This window comes from Ambystoma mexicanum, chromosome 5q (genome assembly GCF_040938575.1).
Source record: "Ambystoma mexicanum isolate Mex_15411 chromosome 5q, UKY_AmexF1_1, whole genome shotgun sequence".
Lineage (NCBI taxonomy): Eukaryota > Metazoa > Chordata > Amphibia > Caudata > Ambystomatidae > Ambystoma > Ambystoma mexicanum.
The window spans coordinates 363,023,534-363,042,642 of NC_090933.1; the positions used below are offsets into that span (position 1 = coordinate 363,023,534).

The window sequence follows — 19,109 nt, forward strand, 5'->3', positions numbered from 1 at the left end:
CTGTGCAGCCAGCAAGGTTGCACTGTGGTGCACAGTGATTGGCAGGCTGGGCACATGTCAGTGTGGGGGACATGTACTTCCCTGTGGCTTGTCTGCCATGCCAACATGGGGCAGGCCGACTGGGCCCGCAACATGCTGGTGTGACTGCGGCATGGTATTGTGGTTGGTCACGCACCTCAATCCTGCTGGCACAGGGTGTGCCAGTAGGGGTGTGGTGTGCATGGCATTTGTTTAGGTCACTTGCCACTCCTTCCCAACAGCTTCAGGCTCTGCTGACATGTGTCCCTGTCCACTGGGGCATCTTATGCTGGGCTGTCATTTGTGAATGCACTTGTGTTGGGGGGCGGGGTGTTGACTCGCCTCATGGCTGCTGGCAAGTGCTTTCGCACCGCCAACGCTCTCTAAACCTTCAATATCTAGCACTGTACTGCATTTCTCCTCCAAGGCGGTGATGACTAGTGGCTCCACAGTGCCTCCTCCAGTCGCCAGGGACTCAAGGAAGTGTTGGACAGCAGTCCCTGCACTCAGACCCTCGGATCGCTCCACTGCTTGCAGCAATCCTCTCCATCACGGGGTACTTGCCACTGCTGTCACCTTCTGGCAGATGGCATTCCAGATGGCTGCTCTGGGCTGCTCAGTGGTCTTCTGCTGTCGACTTCCAATAAGTTCCTCGCAGTGGGCAATTACCTCACCTGTGAGGACCACCAGCTCCCCCTCACTAAATTTGGGTTTGCGCAGGCGATGTCCTGCCACCTTGCCTCTTATCCTCTCATGGGACATTCTTGCTTCTTTCCAGTACGAGAATGGCAGCAGGAAGTGGAGATACTTAATGGATTGTGTTTTTCAAAACGGTCGCCGCAACACTTCCCATTCCGGCGGTGATGCAATTCCTACCGGTGCTAATAGCGCCAGAATCGCCAGCAGTAGATTTTTACAAAGTTTCATGTGTATTCATCAAATGGCGCAAAAATGTGCAAACCGCCCAAAAACTGCTGTTCCTATGGGAAGTGCAAATTAAACCATAACTACAGCGTAGATACTGTGGACCATGTAATAATTATTTTCTGTTTATTTTGACCCTTGTATATGTCCCACTTTTTTACACCATAATAAACTGGGTCACCAACTGTTCTCATTTTTGTGCTATTGTGCAGATATCCATCGTGGGCATCTCCCTGCCATCTGTAAATCTCTTACTGTAAGTCAATTGACATCACCGTTCTTCAAATAAATACACATTTGTGGACAAGAACTTTGCAAAGAATGGCTTAAACAAAACAAGCTATGTTACACACCCACAACTCAGCATGAAATTACATTGTTTTTAAATGTATCCGTTTTAACAAAATGTTTAATGTCACTCCAAATCCAAGCGTATTACATACCTGCTGACTGTACAGTGAAGTAGACTTATCAAGTATAAGGATAAACTGAATGTTGTACTGATCCACTCGCTCTGGAATTAATTTGTCCCTAATAATGAAAATAAATAGGTCTTAAACAAAATATTGAGATTAGGGTAATGCATTCAATATGATAACTATTCTACTATAACCTGTTCTAGTACACAATCAATGTGAAATGGTAAAGAGTAAAGAATTGAACACATTTCTCGCTTGTGTAATGTTTTTTTTCAGATAGAAATAACAAGGATTCAGACACATTTTATAGTGCCATCTCAGATAGGGAGTCACAGTGACTCATGAACAGAGCGGCTAAGGGGTCGATCCATATGTGATGCTATGGCTCCTCAAAGGCAGCCCCACTGCCCTCCGACATCTGGTCCACTATAATTCCATGAACAAAGAACCAGGGAAAAAGAAATATCAACGGAAAGAGTACTGAAGTCAAACACATTTCGGCACAATCTCAGATTTAAAAAAATTGTAATTGTATACCTCACAGCACTATCAAATTGTATATATAGTAGCAATATCATCGTTCGTATACATATCCATATTATAGGTTAAGTATCAGGAACATAACTAGCCATTGATTATGACTGTCAATTGTCATTTATTGAGGTTGTCAACATGTCTTTCAACGCTAGGTCTTTTTAAGGCATGTATTATACTTAATCCTAGGTCCTCTAATAGCAGGCTACTATACCTTTGTGTAATTCATTTTGCAATTGTGTTCTGCGTCTTTTAATACTTGAAGGTTCTGTGATCTTGGATTATGCAGTATGATATACTGGAGGTTGGTCACAATGTGGATAAGAAGGGTTCTTCTAAATTTCAAAATTAGGGGAATGTCAAGCCCCCAAGCCGAATTTGGCATCTGAACTGATGTGTGAGATTGAAAGGGCAGTGGGCTGGAATGAGTAATCTGGTAGACAACAGCACATTCATTAGAAAGAAATTAACTAAAGGTAGTCATTTGTATTCTATTGCATACTTCTTCCCGCAGTTTCCTCAACTAAAGAGACAGAGAGAAGAGAGGATGAGAGGTAAATAGACAGCGCGAAAGATGGTACACAGGAAAATGGAACTTCACAATGTTTGCCTTAGCTATGGCGTGTTCATTTATATTGCATGCAACGTTTGCAACTTTTTGCAATGTGTGCAAGGTTTTATGATGCTTGCGACATCCTGCTATATCTGTGACATTATGTGAAATTTAAAACTTAATTTTTGCGACTGGACTACAGGGACTGGGGTGAGCAAGTCTGCCTGTGTTTTTTCAATTGTGTCCCGCCGCATTTTATACAAAAAAATTTAAGTTACTCACCATAGTGACTACAGTAATCAGTCCATAGTCCCCTTTCCTCCATCCTTGTTGGCGTGCCCCAACATTAGGATGGTACCGGGACATTTGGCAGCGAAAAATTGAGCTTCCCCTTTAAATTTAGTACAGCATGGAGGGGTGCGGCCAAAGGCGTGAGAAAGCCTCACCGAGGCCCCACACTCCGGCACGTCACCTCAGTCACCTTTGAACACATCAGACGCTTAGATATCTGGACTACACTAACACATATTAGCACTTGTCATACTCACAGGGGAAAGTGGGTGGGATGTATGGAGGAAAGGGGACTAGGAGTTCTCTAGTCACTACGGTGTGTAAGGAACAAGTTACTTACCTGTAACTGTTGTTCTCCAGCATGGGTCTGGCATGGATTCACATGCTCATGAATATTCCCCGTCGTCAGGCTGGGAATCCTCGGTAATGAAAAAATCAGTATCAGTTTCGTTTCTGATCTGTCTTTCGTAGTAGTAACCAATCACTGATCTCTGCGTCATACTGACCACAGCCAATGACTGCCCTCTACCTAAGCCCCGCCTCTGGCAGCCATCTTCAGATTTGGTAGCACGTGAAGTGGCAGTATGACCAAGTGAAGAGCCGCAGAGGGGTAGGCAGGAGGGTTTGCATGTGAATCCATGCCAGACCCATGCTGGAGAACAACAGTTACAGGTAAGTAACTTGTTCCTTCTCCAGCATGGGGTCTGGCATGGATTCACATGCTCATGAATAAAGAATACATAGCAGTACACACATGCACAACCACGGGAGGTGGCAAAGGCTCAACATTAAGCATTACATCAAACTCAACATTAAGCAATTCTTACCTCCTCACCAAGCTCACCTTAGGCGAACAGGTTGCACAGCACTGCTTGGCCGACCCTGGACTCCTCCCTGGAATCCCGATCGACGCAGTAGAATTTCGTGAAGGTGTGCGTCGACCTCCACGTAGCAGCCCTGCAGATGTCCAGCAAGGGCACACCAGATAGGAACGCCGTAGTAGCTGCGATCGCTCTGGTGGAATGGGCTCTCGGACGCCCAGGCAGCGGTCGGTTTGCCAACCGATGACAGTACATGATACAGCCGGAGAGCCATCTGGAAATGGAAGCCTTCGAGAGAGCCTTCCCCTGATTGACAGGTCCAAAGTTCACAAAGAGTTGTGACGTCTTCCGAAAACACTTCGTGCGGTCCACGTGGAACTTCAGCGCTCTAGCCACATCCAGCGAGTGCAAAGTCCTTTCAGCCGGCGACGAAGGCGACGAGAAGAAAACAGGCAACACCAAGGGTTCGTTGAGGTGGAAGTCCGACGGCACCTTGGGCATGAAGGAGGGGTGCGTACTGAGCACTACCCTCGTGTCGTGAAAAGTCAAGTACGGGGCCTTGCAGGAAAGGGCCTGGATCTCTCCCACCCGTCGTGCGGAGGTGATGGCCACAAGTAACGCTGTTTTCCACGACAAGAACTTCAACGGAGCCGAGTGCAGAGGCTCGAACGGAGGTCCCATGAGCTTGGTCAGCACCACGTTGAGCTCCCACGCCGGGGCCGGAGCCTTCACCGGCGGGAACGATCTGAACAGTCCCTTCATGAACTCTTTCACCAGACGATGAGACCACAAAGACGTCCGCCCCGTGGTTCTGGTGTATCGGGAGATCGCAGCAAGATGAATCTTGATGGACACGTGCGCCAGTCCAGCTTTGGCCAGCGTCAGTAGGTACGGCAGTACTTGGGGAGCCGTAATCCGTAGAGGGTTAATCTTCTGTGCGTGGCACCAGACAGAGAACCTCTTCCATTTGTGTCCATAGCATTTAAGAGTTGAGGACGCCCTGGCCTTTGCAAGAACCTCTCTGCAGTCGGCCGGTATGTCGGTATGTCGTATCCTCCAAACTCTAACGCTGCAGGAGCCAGGCCTGCAAGCTCAGCGACTTCGGGTCGTGATGGAGGATGGCGCCTCCTTCCCTGGAGAGAAGATCCGCGTCCACTGGCAGCTTGATTGACGGGGACGCTGACAAGTCCAGAAGGTCCGGGAACCATATCTGCCTCGGCCACGCAGGTGCGACAAGGATCATCCTGCACCGTGACCTCTTGAGCTGGTTGATGAGCCGGATCAGCAATGGCAATGGAGGGAACGCGTATAGAAACAGGCCCTCGCAGGGGAACGAGAAAGCATCGCCCATGCTCCTCGGCTGGGGAAACCTGCTGGCGAACCTCCGGCACTTGGAGTTCGTCGCCGTCACGAACATATCGATCTGGGGTGTGCCCCACCGTCGGAAGAGGCGGTCGACTAGATCCTGTCGTAGTTCCCACTCGTGGCACGAGCGCAGCTCCCTGCTGAGTGAGTCAGCGATGGCGTTTTTTATCCCTGCCAGATGAAATGGCACCAGAAACATCCCTTGGGCGACGGCCCAATGCCACAGATCCTGCGCCTCCATGGACAGGGCTGGGGACCTGGTTACGCCCTGTTTCCTGATGTAGAACATGGTGGTGGTGTTGTCGGTGAAGATCCTCACCACCTTGCCCTTGAGGGACGGAAGAAAGTACCTGAGGGCCCAAAACACTGCACGGCACTCCAGGACGTTGATATGGAGGGACTTCTCCGTCGGGAGCCAAAGGCCTCTAGCGTGCAGATTTTCGGTGTGCGCTCCCCACCCTTCCAGGGAGGCATCCGTGGTCACTGTCTCCTGGTGGCCGGGGGTCTGGAAGTCCATGCCCGCCGTTGGATGCGCGCGGGTGCCCCACCACCGGATCGCTCGTCGGAAACTCTCGTCGAGTGTGATCCTCTCCTTGAAGCTGCCCGTCGTCTGGATCCAGCGCGCGTCCAGGAACTCCTGCAACGGGCGCATCCGGAGCCTGCACAGGCGGATGAGGTAAATGCAAGAAGACATCATTCCGAGGAGGGACTTGATGGACCTCACTCTGGCCGCGTCCGCAACCAGCATCCGCTGCACCTTGCCCAAGATGGCCCTCGTCCTTTCCTCCGACGGAGAGGCCAGAAGCGACACTGTGTCGAGCTTCGCTCCCAGAAACAGTGCGTCTTGCGCGGGCACCAGGTGGGACTTGGCGTAGTTTATGGAGAATCCCAGGTCCGTGAGAAGTTGGACGGTCCTTGCCGTGTGCTCCACGGCGAGCTCCTTCGTCTTCGCTCGGATGAGCCAGGCGTCCAGGTAGGGGTAGACGTGGATCCCTTCTCGGCGCAGCTGCGCCGCCACCGGTGCGAGGCACTTGGTGAACACCCTGGGTGCCAACCTCAGTCCGAAGGGAAGGGCTCTGAACTGGTAGTGACGCCCTTGGACCACGAACCTGAGAAACTTTCGGTGTCCCTTTAGGATGGGAATATGGAAGTAGGCATCCTCCAAATCCAACGACGACAGGAAATCGACCTCCTCCAGCTGACCCAGGACGTGTTGGAGGGTGACCATCCGGAACTTCTGTGCCTTGATGAATTTGTTCAGTCGTCGTAGGTCCAGGATGGGACGCCATCCTCCCGTCGTCTTCTTCACGAGGAAGTATCTTGAGTAAACTCCGGAGAACCCCAAAGCCTCTTTGGGACGAGCTCGATGGCGCCCTTCTTGAGCATCGCCTTTACCTCCAAGAGAAGTTGAGGGACGTGATGTTCTTTCCTGGCCACAGGGGGGACGCGCGGGCACCTCTTTAGAAACTCGAGCGCGTGACCCTGAGCTAGGGCGTCCAGCACCCAACGGTCGGTGGAGATGGACTCCCACACGCTGACGAAGCTCGCCAGCCGGCCTCCCACCGGGGTGCTTCGGTGGGGTCCCGACCCCACGGCCGGTTCAGTCCTGCTCCGACGAGGCTTTGCCGCCTTGTCCTCCTTGGCGACGACGGCGGGGTCCGCCTGACTTACCTCGTCCCCTGTAAGCTTCCTGCGACGACGAACGGGCCGCTTGACGGTAGGTGGAAAATCCGCCGCCGGAACCTTTGGAGGCACCCTGTTTGCCTCCGCCGCTCCGAAAGGGCGGCCGCCGTTGCTGGAGAACCCCAAGAGCCCGGGCCGTCTCCGTGTCTGCCTTGATGGCTTGAAGGGAATCGTCCACTGTTTTCCCAAACAGGATGTTTCCGTCGAACGGCATATCCAAGACTCTGGTCTGCACGTCCTGACGGAAGTCAGTAGCCTTGAGCCATCCACGCCGCCTAAGGCACACGCCGTTGCCCAACTGGCGAAATCCAGTGTCAGCGATGTCCGTCGCAATCGTAATGGCGTGGTCCGATGCCACCTCTCCTTCCTGCAAGATCTCTAGGGCTTCCGCCCTCTTGTCGTCCGGTAGGAAGTCCAGCAGGGGGGCCAGTTTGTACCACAACTCCCTGTCGTAGCGGGCTACGATAGCCAAGGCGTTGGCTGCCTTAATCGTCGTCGCTGCAGACGAGATGACTCTGCGTCCCATCGTATGTAATTTCTTTCCCTCGCCGTCCGGCGGGGAGGTCGACGTAGAGGCCGCGCCCCCCCCGCTTTCTTCCTGGCCGCCGCGGAGACGACCGAGCCCGGGGTCGGCTGTGCCCGAAGGCACAAGGGGGCCGCGTCCGGGACCCGGTACTTCTTCTCGTACCGATCCCTTCTAGCCGGCGTCGTGGATGGGTTCTTGAGGAGGGCGAGGCCCTCATCCCAAATATCGTCCAGTAGAGTTACAGAGAGGACCGTCTTCCTCTTGGCCTCGCGCCATTGATAAAGGAAACCTTCCTTCTTCTCTTCCGGGCAGAGCTGGAAAAGCTCGGATGCCCTGGCGATCATGGAGTGAAACGATCCAATCTCGTCGGGCGGGGAAGCCCGGGTGGGAGGTGACGACGGCAGATCCTCGTCGTCTGTACCCGTCGCGGCCGTGTCAGTCCCCGTATCATCCCCACGAGTCGTGGACGGGGAGGAGGGCTGAACAGGGCGCGATGGCTGAAAAGGAGGTGGAGGATGAATCCTTCTTCTCTTAGGGGGAGGGCTCCCAGAAGGGCCTGGCTCCGGGTCCCCCGTCGGAAGCGGTTCCTCCGCTGGTGGTAACGGCAGTCTCGTCCTTATCTCCGAGCATAAGGACTGTATAGCCAACAAAATGGCCGCCGAGTTGTCTTACGGCACTGGTTGAGGGGAGTCTGACTGGCGGTCAGGGGCCCCGTCGGCACCCTCGACGTTATCGTCGTCTCCTACGTCGGGGTCCCTCCCGACGGGCTGGTCTTCTTCCACGCCAACGCCGTGGCTTAAGACTTCGATCAGCTCTTCCTCAGATGTTGAGGCCGAATCCACGACGACCTCCTGCCCTCCCTTTTTCTTCTCCGTCGGAGGTTTCACGGGGGTCCTGTCGATGGGCATAAAAAAGGACTCCCTCCGCGGTGGCAGGGAGACTCTGAGCCCCCGAGGTCGCCACCACTAGTGTAGCCTCCACAGGCTGAGCCAGGGCCGCCGCGACTGTCTCGATAGAGGCCTTGGCCGGATGGATTAAGGCTTTCACCACCTTAGGTGCGCTCACCGCCTTCTCCTTGGGGGGAGGGTCACTGCCTCGCTCCCCCTCCGATGGGACCTTCGAGCTCGACCGGGGTCTCTCCAGGAGCTTCGCCGGGTGCTCGGCCTTCCTCTTACCCGAACCAGAGCGTTGGCTCGTGGTTGATGGCGCCGGGGAGGATGCGCCCTGCCTGGCGCCCGTAGAGCCCGACCGTTCGGCGCTCCCGGTGCCAGCGGACTCGCGGTGCTTGGCCTTGTGTTGGACCCCCGTCGCCGGGGCGTCGTCAAGGGTCTTAGAAGACCGCTTGGACTTCTTCTTCTTCTTCTCGCCTGACGGGCTCTTCCCTTCCAGCCAGTTGGCGAGACGTTGATGGCGGTCCTTCATGGTCCGCTCCGACATATTGCCGCAAAACGCACAGTCCTTCTCCACGTGCGTCTTGTCCTCATGTAGGCAGTAAAGACAAATGGAGTGTTCGTCCTCCTTAAAGACATTCTGAAGCTGGCATCCAGGGCAGACCCTGAACAGCTTTCCGGGCGTCGAGCTTCCCTTCTCCTGGGCCATGTCCGAGATGGGCCTGAGAAACTTCTGGAGTCCTCCAAAAGCTTGGCTCGACGAAATCTTCACCCTTGAGGGGCGTAGACGAATCCGACACGGGTCCCCGTTGATCGGTTGAAGAAACGGTGGAGCTTGAGGCTCTTTTGACCGAAAAATAGAAGTTTTTTGAGAAAAAACGTGAACAAATAGCACTAACGCTCGAGAGCAATAGCACGAGGATCCCAACACTTGAATGTGCGGTAAAAATCTGAAGATGGCTGCTAGAGGCGGGGCTTAGGTAGAGGGCAGTCATTGGCTGTGGTCAGTATGACGCAGAGATCAGTGATTGGTTACTACTACGAAAGACAGATTAGAAACGAAACTGATACTGATTTTTTCTTTACCGAGGATTCCCAGCCTGACGACGGGGAATATTCATGAGCATGTGAATCCATGCCAGACCCCATGCTGGAGAACTTTAATTACTCATATGTCCTGTTCCCTTTCATCCATCCTTGTGGGTGATTCCACCGAACAAAAAACCTAGGGTGGAACTGTGATAACCTGCCTCATATCTAGGATGAAGCAAAACGTTTCTTCAGAACCGCCTGACAAAACTCTGACTCACCCCTGGAGCTGGCGACCAATGAATAATGCTTACAGAAGGCCGAACGAGTGGCCATGTGGCCGCCTTGCTGATGACTTCCCAAGAAGCGTGTCTTTGAAACGTGACAGCCGTGGCCTTGGTTCTGACCGCATGAGCATGTATCCCCTCAGGAACATGTTTGCCCATGGCGGTATGGCGGTATACGCCTCAAAAATGGCTTGAACCATCCAACGGGTGATGGAAGCCTTAGAGTCCTGAGAACTGGCAAAGGAGCCCCCAAAAGTCACAAACAGTGCCTCAAGTTACTGAAGGATTTCGTCTGAGAGATAAAACTTGGAGGACCCTCTTATGGTCCAAGGAGTGCAGAGCCCTCTCCTCCTCCAACTGCGGGTTCGGGAAGAATAACGGCAGGCAGATCTCTTGATTCAGATGAAATGGAGGGACCAACTTTGGCAAGAAGTTTGGGTGAGTGTGCAAGATGACCTTGTCACTGTGAAACGGGGTGAAGGGCTTGCACGAATACAATGCCCGCAGCTCACTAACCCAGTGTGCAGAGGTAAGAGCCACCAATAAAACAGTCTTTAGCGTCATCAAGCGGATGTCCACTGAAGCCATTGGCTTGGCGGGCTTGTGTTGCAAAGCTGCAAGAACCACATTGAGGTCACAGACCGGATGTGGTCTATAAACAGGAGGAAAAAGCCCAGAAAACCCCTTAAGGTGGGCCTTAAAGACCGGGTTGGCTGCCGAAAACACATGCTCTGTGGAATTCTTGTAAGCCCAGATGCCCACCAAATACGTGCAGCAAGTATCCACCTGAACTCGAATGAGCCATGTGTGCTGAAAAGACCTGTACGTCATCCAGATGACAGGTGACATGGTCCAACCCCTTGTTGCGAGCCCAATGGCAGAACCTAGACCACTTTCTCTTATACTGGAACTGAGTCGAGGACCTACTGGCCTGCTGAATGATGTCCCAATTGTCATCCAAAAATTGAGCGTGCTGATCAGGAACCAAGCCGGCAGGGCCCGTTTGGCTGGGTCCGGATGTTCCACTGCCCCGCCCTGCTGCGTCAGCAAGCCCCTGCTGGGGAATCAGAAGATGGGCAGGATCCTGGGAGCACAACTGCAGCAGATCCGAAAACCATGGTCTCGAAGGCCAGTGGGCAGCAACCACAATGAGGCTGCAACCCAAGGAGGCCCGGATCTTGCGGCGAGTCCGTTTGATTAGAGGGGTGGGCGGGAACGCATAACACCTGCAGCCGTGCCAACAGATCTGCAAGGTGTCACGTGTCCAGTGGCGACTCTGACTTCTAGCTAGCCCGGACAACCACCTCAGCCAATCAAGACAAAGTGCGACTTGGGTCTCCAAGGAGACCCTGTGCAGGGGGTGACTACACCCCTCCCTCACATTCAGCCAACCTAGACACCCAGACGCCAAAGGAGGACCTCTGGACAGAAGCCCGCCAAAGGTGGCGAACAAAGAGGGCAAACCTGGTTTGCCGCACAAAGTAAAACACAAGAAGGATGTTAACAAAAAGAAATGGCGATAAAACCCGACCGGAGCCAAATTAAAAAGTAGTTGGTCAAGCGGTGTTAAGGGAGCGAAACAAAGCTCCAAGAGGCGCAGACAAAAAGGAGTAGGAATTAACCCTTTCCAGTACTCCATGTAAGATGGGGTGTACTGGGTCTGCAGTTTAAATGACTACATAAAGTAAATGGCAACTTTACCTGTTTCTGGGGGACAGTAGTCAGCCCCAGAAAAATGGAGTCAGTGGGAAGTCTTAGAGACAACCCTGTGTCACTGCACCAAAGGTGCTGTGTAACACACACAAAAAGTTGGGCTCATGGAGTGGTGTGGTTCCAGAGCCCAAGATCACACAAACATTTGAAATACACATGGCAAAACACATGTAAGAGTTGGAAAAAGCTTCACACTCTTACCAGGTGGAAAAAATAAACCCCAGAAATCCAGCAAAGCTGCTGAGGGACTCAATAGGTAAGGGAAATTAGCCATAAATTAGAATTCTCCCCAACACAGGTCCCTCCATCAATCTTCAATTCCTGGACCCCTAGGCGATTTCCAAGCCATGGCTATCCTGCATTTAGCCAGCATGCACACCAAGACCTTCAGTTTACTGACATGTGTCCTGCCTTTGCGCCGCGTGAAGCAACCTAGCAGCATGAACAGGGGGAATGCACCTCCAATTCCACTTCTGCCACCCGCAGCCCGCTGGCTACTCTCTGCCAGAACACCCCCACCGCTGGGCACGCACAGAACATATGAAGCATACCCACGTCCATTGCATTACACCTGCGACAACCCCTTGCCTCTGCCATCAGGAATCTGGTAATGCGAAGAGGCCCCAAAAAGGCCCTATGTGTCACCAACAACTGTATGAGCTGCAAGCTCGCATTACGTGACACCTTCTTATGATATCCCAGCATCCTTTCCCATTTCCCCTCAGTAAAAGTCACCCCCAAGTCCTCTTCCCATTGCCTTTACATCTCCAGAGGGGAGGCAAACCCTTTAGTTAGTAGATTGTATATTCTCGATATGTTGGGCCCGCCCGCAGCAATATCATAAAATGTCTACTATTGAGTGCTTCTCCATCAGCTCCCTCTATGTAGGCCACCTTCTCATATTCTCCCTCCTCAGAGTGCTTTGTAGCATATATTGCCCCTCGTGCACTCCTATCTGTTGTGCCAATTCAGTCAAGGCTATAAAAACAGTTTCCTGCAACAGGTCCCCTACAGTGGCCACCCTGTTGGACTCCCAGTACTTACGGATATTCATTCTTGCCTGGGGTGAAGATCCGACTATCGAAACCAGGGGTGTCTGATCCGACACAGGGTCTGTCATCCTCAGCACTGTCATGGCTCTCTTCCACATTTTCAACCCTAGGGTCACCAAATGCGACCACTGTCCTACCAGAGTTTTCCTGAACCACAGTTACTCCTTCAAATAAAAGCAACTATCAATGGCTTGTAGCATCAGTGTGTCCGGTACAGGGTCAACAGCAAGCCAATCTACCAAAAATTGCCACTGCACCGCTACATTATACAATTCAGAATTTGGGATTCGAATGCCGCCCCCAGCATACGGTCTATACAGCGTTGACAGTGCAATCCTGCTCCTTCCATTTTGCCACAGGAAGCTTCTACAGATGCCTTCCAAGTTCCTGAAAAAGGATCCTGTGATATAGAATGAAACGTTCACAAAGAAGCACCACCATCTTCAACAAAGCCCCCCTTCCCACCACGGAGAGGGGTAGTTTAGCCCAGAACCTCATGGAACGCCTAATGCCCTCCAGGTTCTGCAGTGTGTTGTTTCTGTGTTCAGCCTCTGGGCTATGATACACATTAACTCCCAGATACCTGAAAGTTCACTCCATCCACGATAGAGCCAACACAGGCAGTGCTACCCGCTCCTCCCTGCCTAGGCCTGCTATTGGGAATAGTGCCGATTTATCTGTGCTAATGGTGATCCCCGACAGCTTTGCAAAGAGCACCAAGGCCTTGAGCAGCAACTCCAAGTTGTCCTCTGGATTCAGGATGTATAACAGCGTATTGTCCACATATAGGGATATCAAGTGTCTGGCCTGGTCCATATTCCGCCCTAAGATTTTGGGTGATTGATTCCATGACCAGCGCATATAGTAACGGTGATAATGGGCAGCCCTGCTGCATGCCTTTTTCTAGTTCCCATGCCCCTTAGATACATCTATCCAATTTATCTCGAGCCATTGGCCTGGTGTACACAAGCTGCACCCACTTAATGTATGCCAGCCCAAAACCAAACCTGCGCAGTGTCGCTTATAGCCAGTCCCATTTGACTAAATCAAAAGCTTTCACAGTTTCCAGCGTGGCTATGGCGCACAGCGCATCCCAGGAGGACGTCCTATCGATCACATGATTCAGCCTCCTCAAGTTCCACGACATGCTGCGGCCTGCGATATACCGGTCTGATCTGGCTGCACTAGATTACCAATTACCCATTTCATCCTTGCAGCTAATATGGCTGTCAAAATCTTATTATCCTGATTCAGCATGGAAAGAGGCCCATAGGAGCACATTCCGTTGGATTCTTCTGAGGCTTGAGTAGGGGTATGATTATGGATCAAGCTAAGGGGGAGGACCCCCCGTTGCATAGGAGTCATAGTATGTACTATGTAAATGGGGGGCCAATTCTTGTGCATATTCTTTATAGAATCCGCTTGGCAGCCTGTTTGAACCTGGTGTCTTCCTCGTCGGCAAGCAAAGTATAATAGCAAGTATATCCTCCACCGTAATAGGTGCCTCCAGGCAATCCCTTTCCTCCGGACAATCCCGGGAGTTCAATCTCATCCAAAACTTCCACTAATGCAGTGTCAGATGTTGGGGGCACTTCTGTATATAATTGTTGATAAAATTCGCTAAACACCTCATTAATCCCTTTTTGAGTGTGGCATATTTCCCCTTGCCTGTTGTTGATCGCATAAATGGGACTTTGCTGCACCTCTCTCTTACACAACCATGCTAATAAGTGTCTGGGCCTGTGCCCGTCTATGTGCTGTCTCTCTGTGCATTTGGCAAATCTATGCTTGCCTAACCTCTCCCAGCAATCCATACATTTTTGTCGTCATTCTTTAATCCTCCCTTCATTATCCTGAGATGGCTCCTGTGACTACTGCAAAGTCCGCAATTGTTCCTCCGCTGAGGCCAATTTCCTAGTGATATCCACCTTGGTGCCTCTGGACCAAACTATAGGGGCCCCCCTAACCACCAACTTCAATGCTTCCCAAAATGTCCCAGCGCAGGGTACACTGCCCAAATTACGCAACACATAATCAGAAATGTTTTCCCTTATGTTGTCGCGGAACGAGGGGTCCTTAAGTGCTTCGCTCCGCAATCTCCACGTGGGTATCAGGGCCCTAACAGGCACATACTGCCACTGCAGACGCAATGGGGCAGGGTCCGAAAGGACCCGTCCTTCATATTGGGCACGTGTAACATGGTGTACCAAATCTTTCCCTACTAAAAAGTAGTCTATCCTTGTACGTACTGCGTAAGGTGCTGAAAAATGCTAGTAGTGTCTGGTGTCTGGATGAAGCACTCTCCAGGCATCTTCTAGAGCAAAGGCTTCCAGGAGCGTTTACAACATCCTGGCTGGCGGGGCTGGTTTATTATGGAACTGTTAGGCAGAATCCTGTGCAGTGCCCTTAGGGACCACTACACACAATTAAGACGACCGGTGGCAATACAAGTTTTACCTTTGGTACAAGCCCGTACTACTATGTCAGAGTGGTAGCAGTGGCGGCGCAGCCAGGCTTATTTAAAGAGTATATGTGCAGTAGCAGAGATTACACAAAGGGAACACAATTACGGTGACTCAAGCAAACACTGATTCAAGGTTTCAGGTAGAAAAATATAAGTACATTTATTTTTAAACCATTCGTTATAAACACAACACTTCTATTAAACTTAAACACAAACCACACGTCAAATTTACTACAACTAACCAATTCAGTTTGTACAGTATGTCGCAAGGTAAGTACCCTGTGTTTGAATGAACCAGTGTTAAGAACAAAACACGTTACCGTGAATACGATTGCATTCACTTTTTGACAGTTCAGTCTACTAAATAAATGCGTATCCGTGACATGAAATGTTACCGGGGCAAAAACACACTTAGCACCTGAGATACCCAGAGGGAGTTGGAGGCAAAAATCACAGGCAATATTTTGGTTAGGCAGACAGAATCGAGAAACACTCATAGACAAGAGTTCAAAAGTCAAAGGGCCGGAGCCAGGGTCAAGTGACACCGGAGGCCTGTTGCCGAAGATCACAGAGTCAGATAGTTCACGATTCAACGTAGCCAAGAGTACTTCGATATTGTCAATGTCCGGAAGCAAAAGTTATAAGAAGGAGGGAAGACAAGGGCAAGCCTTGGAAATGAAGAAAGGAAGTTCACCCAGTTTCCTGAAGCAGAACACAGTACCTTATTCCAATGGTGCAGCTGGTGCCCTGGCAGTTGTTCCTGTTGGTTTCCCGCAGACCCACGATTCCTGGAGCTTTGTTGTGAAGGAGGACGTCTGAAGGGGGTCTGCACCACACAGGGCTGAAGCCGGCAGCAGCGACAACGAATAAAAGGTGCGCTCCTTAAAAACAGCAGAGGCTCTTCAAATGGCTATCCGGACCACTAGACCACTACAGCTGTGTGCAGTGATTTCGACCAAGAAAGAGGATCCTCTGGCTGTGGAAGATGAGCTGGTTATCCCCATCAGGCTCAAGGGAAGAAGACTCCGGAATGGATCTTCTTTGGGTTTCCTAGGATACCCTGTGCAGGGGGTGACTACACCCCTCCCTCACATTCAGCCCACCTAGACACCCAGGCGCCTGGTGGAGGGCTTCTAAGCAGAAGCCCGCCAAAAGACGGTGATCAAAGAAGGCGCACCTAGTTTGCTGCGCAAAGTAAAACACAAGAAGGACTTTAAAAAAAAGAAATGGCGGATAAACCCAACCGGAGCCAAAAGAAAGAAGATTTGGTCCAGCGGGTTTATGATCGATGCTAACATAATAGCCAAGAACAATACCACGTTTATCTAATATAATTGCGGTAGGAAAGTTAGGGTAGATACCACTGCCACCAGCCAAGTCTAAATGTTAAAAGAGCGAAACAATGCTCTAGGAGGTACAGATAAAAAGGAATACGAATTAACCCTTTCCAGTACTCCATGGAAGATGGGGTGCACTGGATCTGTGGTAGATTGACCAAGTAAAGTTAATGGCAACTTTACCCTTTTCTTGGGGACTGTAGTCAGCCTCAGAAATGGAGTCAGGGGAAGTCTCAAAGACAACCCTGTGCCACAGCACTGAAGGTGCTGGGTGACACACAGAAAGAAGGGGGCTACTGAAGTGGTGTACTTCAGAGTCCACAATCATAAAAACAGAGAAATACACATGGCAAAACATAGGTAAGAGTGGGGGAAAAGCTCACACTCTTACCAAGTGGAAAAATAAATAAACTACAGAAGTCCGGCAAAGCTGCTGTGGGATTCACTAGACGAGGGAAATTAGCCATAAATGAGAATTCTCCCTAACAGGAACAAGTTACTTACCTATAACTGTTGTTTTCCAGCATGGGTCTGGCATGGAAACACATGCTCATGAATATTCCCCGTCGTCAGGCTGGGAATCCTTGGTAAAGAAAAAATCAGTTTCAGTTTAATTTCTGAACTGTCTTTCTCCTAACAACCAATCACTGAGCTCTGGGTCATACAGCTGCCAGTCAATGACTGCCCTCTACCTAAGCCCCTCCTCTGGCAGGCACCCTCGGATTTGGTAGCACATAAACTGGCAGTAGGAACAAGAGAAGAGACGCAGAGGGGTAGGAGTGAGGGTTCGCATGTGAATCCATGCCAGACCCATGCTGGAGAACAACAGTTACGGGTAAGTAACTTGTTCCTTCTCCAGCATGGGGTCTAGCATGGATTCACATGCTCATGAATAAAGAATACATAGCAGTACACACATGCACAAGCACGGGAGGTGGCAAAGCTCAACATAAGCATCTCCTCACCAGGCTCACCTTCAACCAAACAGGTTGCGCAGCACTGCTTGGCCGACTCTGGACTCCTTCCTGGAATGGAATCCCTGTCAACGCAGTAGAATCTCGTGAAGATGTGGGTCAACCTCCACGTATCAGCCCTGCAGATGTCCAGCAGGTGCACACCGGACAGGAACGCTGTAGTAGCAACGATCGCTCTTGTCGAATGGACCCTCGTACGGCCCAGCAACGGTCGGTTTGCCAAACAGTGACAATGGGTGATGCAGCCGGAGAGCCACCTGGAAATGGAAGCCTTGGGCAGGGCCTTCCCATGGCTCACAGGGCCAAAGTTCACAAAAAGTTGCAACGTCTTCCGGAAACTTTTCGTGCAGTCTACATAGAACTTCAGTGCTCTAGGAACATCCAGCGAGTGCAAAGTCCTTTCAGTTGACGACGAAGGCATCAGCAAAAACACAGGTAACATCAAGGGCTTGTTTAGATGAAAGTCTGACGGCACCTTGGGCATGAAGGAGGGGTGCGTCCGCAGCACCACGCTTGTGTCGTGAAAAGTCAAGTAAGGTGGCTTACAGTACAGGGCCTGAATCTCTCCCAGCCGTCGTGCAGAGGTGATGGCCACGAGGAACGCTGTTTTCCGCAAGAAAAACTTCAGCGGACCTGTATACATAGGTTCGAATGGAGGACCCATGAGCCTAGTCAGCACCACATTGAGTTCCCACGGTGGGGCCGGAGCCCTGACCGGCGGGAACAAACTGAATAGTCCTTTGATTAACTCCTTAACCAGACAGTGTGCCCATAACAACGAACGTACCAGAGATCTGGTGTAGCGGGAGATAGCCGCCAGATGAACCTTGATGGAGGCATGGGCCAGTCCTGCTTTGGCCAGCGACAGCAAATACGGCAGCACCTGCGGAGCCGTGACTTTTAGAGGATCGATCTTCTGTGCAAGGCACCAAACGGCGAACCTCTTCCATTTAAGTCTGTAGCATTTAAGCGTAGACAATGCTCTGGCCTTGGCAAGCACCTCCTTGCAGTCCGCTGGGAGATCTTAACCTTCGAACTGTAAAGCGGCAGGAGCCAGGCCTTCGGGTTCAGCGATCCTGGTTCATGGTGCAGAATTGCGCCTCCTTCCCTGGAGACAAGATCTGCGACCACTGGAAGCTTGACTGGAGGGTACGCTGACATGCTGAGAAGGTCCGGGTCCCATACCTGTCTTGGCCACGCTGGTGCGACGAGGATCATACTGCACTGGGACCGTTTGAGTTGATTGATGAGTCGAAGAAGCAACGGCAATGGGGGGAACGCATACAGAAACAGGCGGTCAAAGGGGAATGAGAATGCCTCCCCCATGCTCCTCGGCTGGGGAAACCTGCTGGCGAACCTCCAGCATTTGGTGTTCGTCGCTGTTGCAAACAGATAGATATGGGGATTGCCAAATCGTCGGAACAGGTGATCCACTTGGTTCCGCCAAAGCGCCCATTCGTGGCAAGAGCGCAGCTCCCTGCTGAGAGAGTCAGTGACGGTGTTCTTCACTCCTGCCAGATGAAACGGGATGAGGAACATCTCCTGGACTATGTCCCAGTACCATAGGTCTTGCGCTTCTTTGGAGAGCGCCGGGGATCTGGTGCCCCCCCTGCTCCCTGATGTAAAACATTGTGGTGGTATTGTCCGTGAAGACCCGCACCACCTTGCCCCTGAGGGACAGAAGGAAGGACTTGAGGCTGTCATGATGCCTACCCGCGGGGATCCAGACCAAGTCCAGCAACCCCGGAAGCAGGCATCAAGTTACCCCAAGCAAGCCCACAAACCCCTGCTAGGGGCTATTTGGGTGCAGTCCTGGCGCCTATGGCGCCAGGCTCATATGGAGAGTCAGTCCTGTCGCCATAGGCGCCAGGCTCATAGATTAAAACTTACCTGATGCAGACCATGCTGCAAACTTACCTGATGCAGACCATGCTGCAAGAGCTCCAAGCCAAAAGAGGCTGGGAAGGGACTATTTTACCTAGGGACTATTTTTTTTACTCGGGTGGGGCTGGGGAGGAATACTTACCTGGGACTACTTTGGAGGCTATTTAAACCACGCCCAAAGAGCAGCACACGCTTCGCGTTATTCTGCATCCAGCAGCGTAACGCTCACCGTGCCTGCAAGTCTGCATCCAGTCTTCTGCCACGCCCGCCTCGAGTTTGGAGCTCCTAGAAAAAGGGAGAAAGAAGGAGAAAAGGTTAGAACAAGAGCAATACCTTTGATCCTTA

At 51.6% G+C, this 19,109-nt stretch overlaps 1 protein-coding gene across 2 annotated transcripts in view; it reads right to left on the reverse strand.

Annotated features, from left to right (window-relative positions):
* SMCHD1 (structural maintenance of chromosomes flexible hinge domain containing 1) overlaps positions 1 to 19,109 on the reverse strand; it is a 3,133,956-nt gene that overhangs the window by 697,232 nt on the left and 2,417,615 nt on the right. For both annotated transcript variants that reach the window (XM_069620859.1, XM_069620860.1), the window contains exon 35: positions 1,386 to 1,473. In XM_069620859.1, coding sequence (XP_069476960.1) covers positions 1,386 to 1,473 — 88 coding nt within the window. The remainder of the gene's footprint in view (positions 1 to 1,385; positions 1,474 to 19,109) is intronic.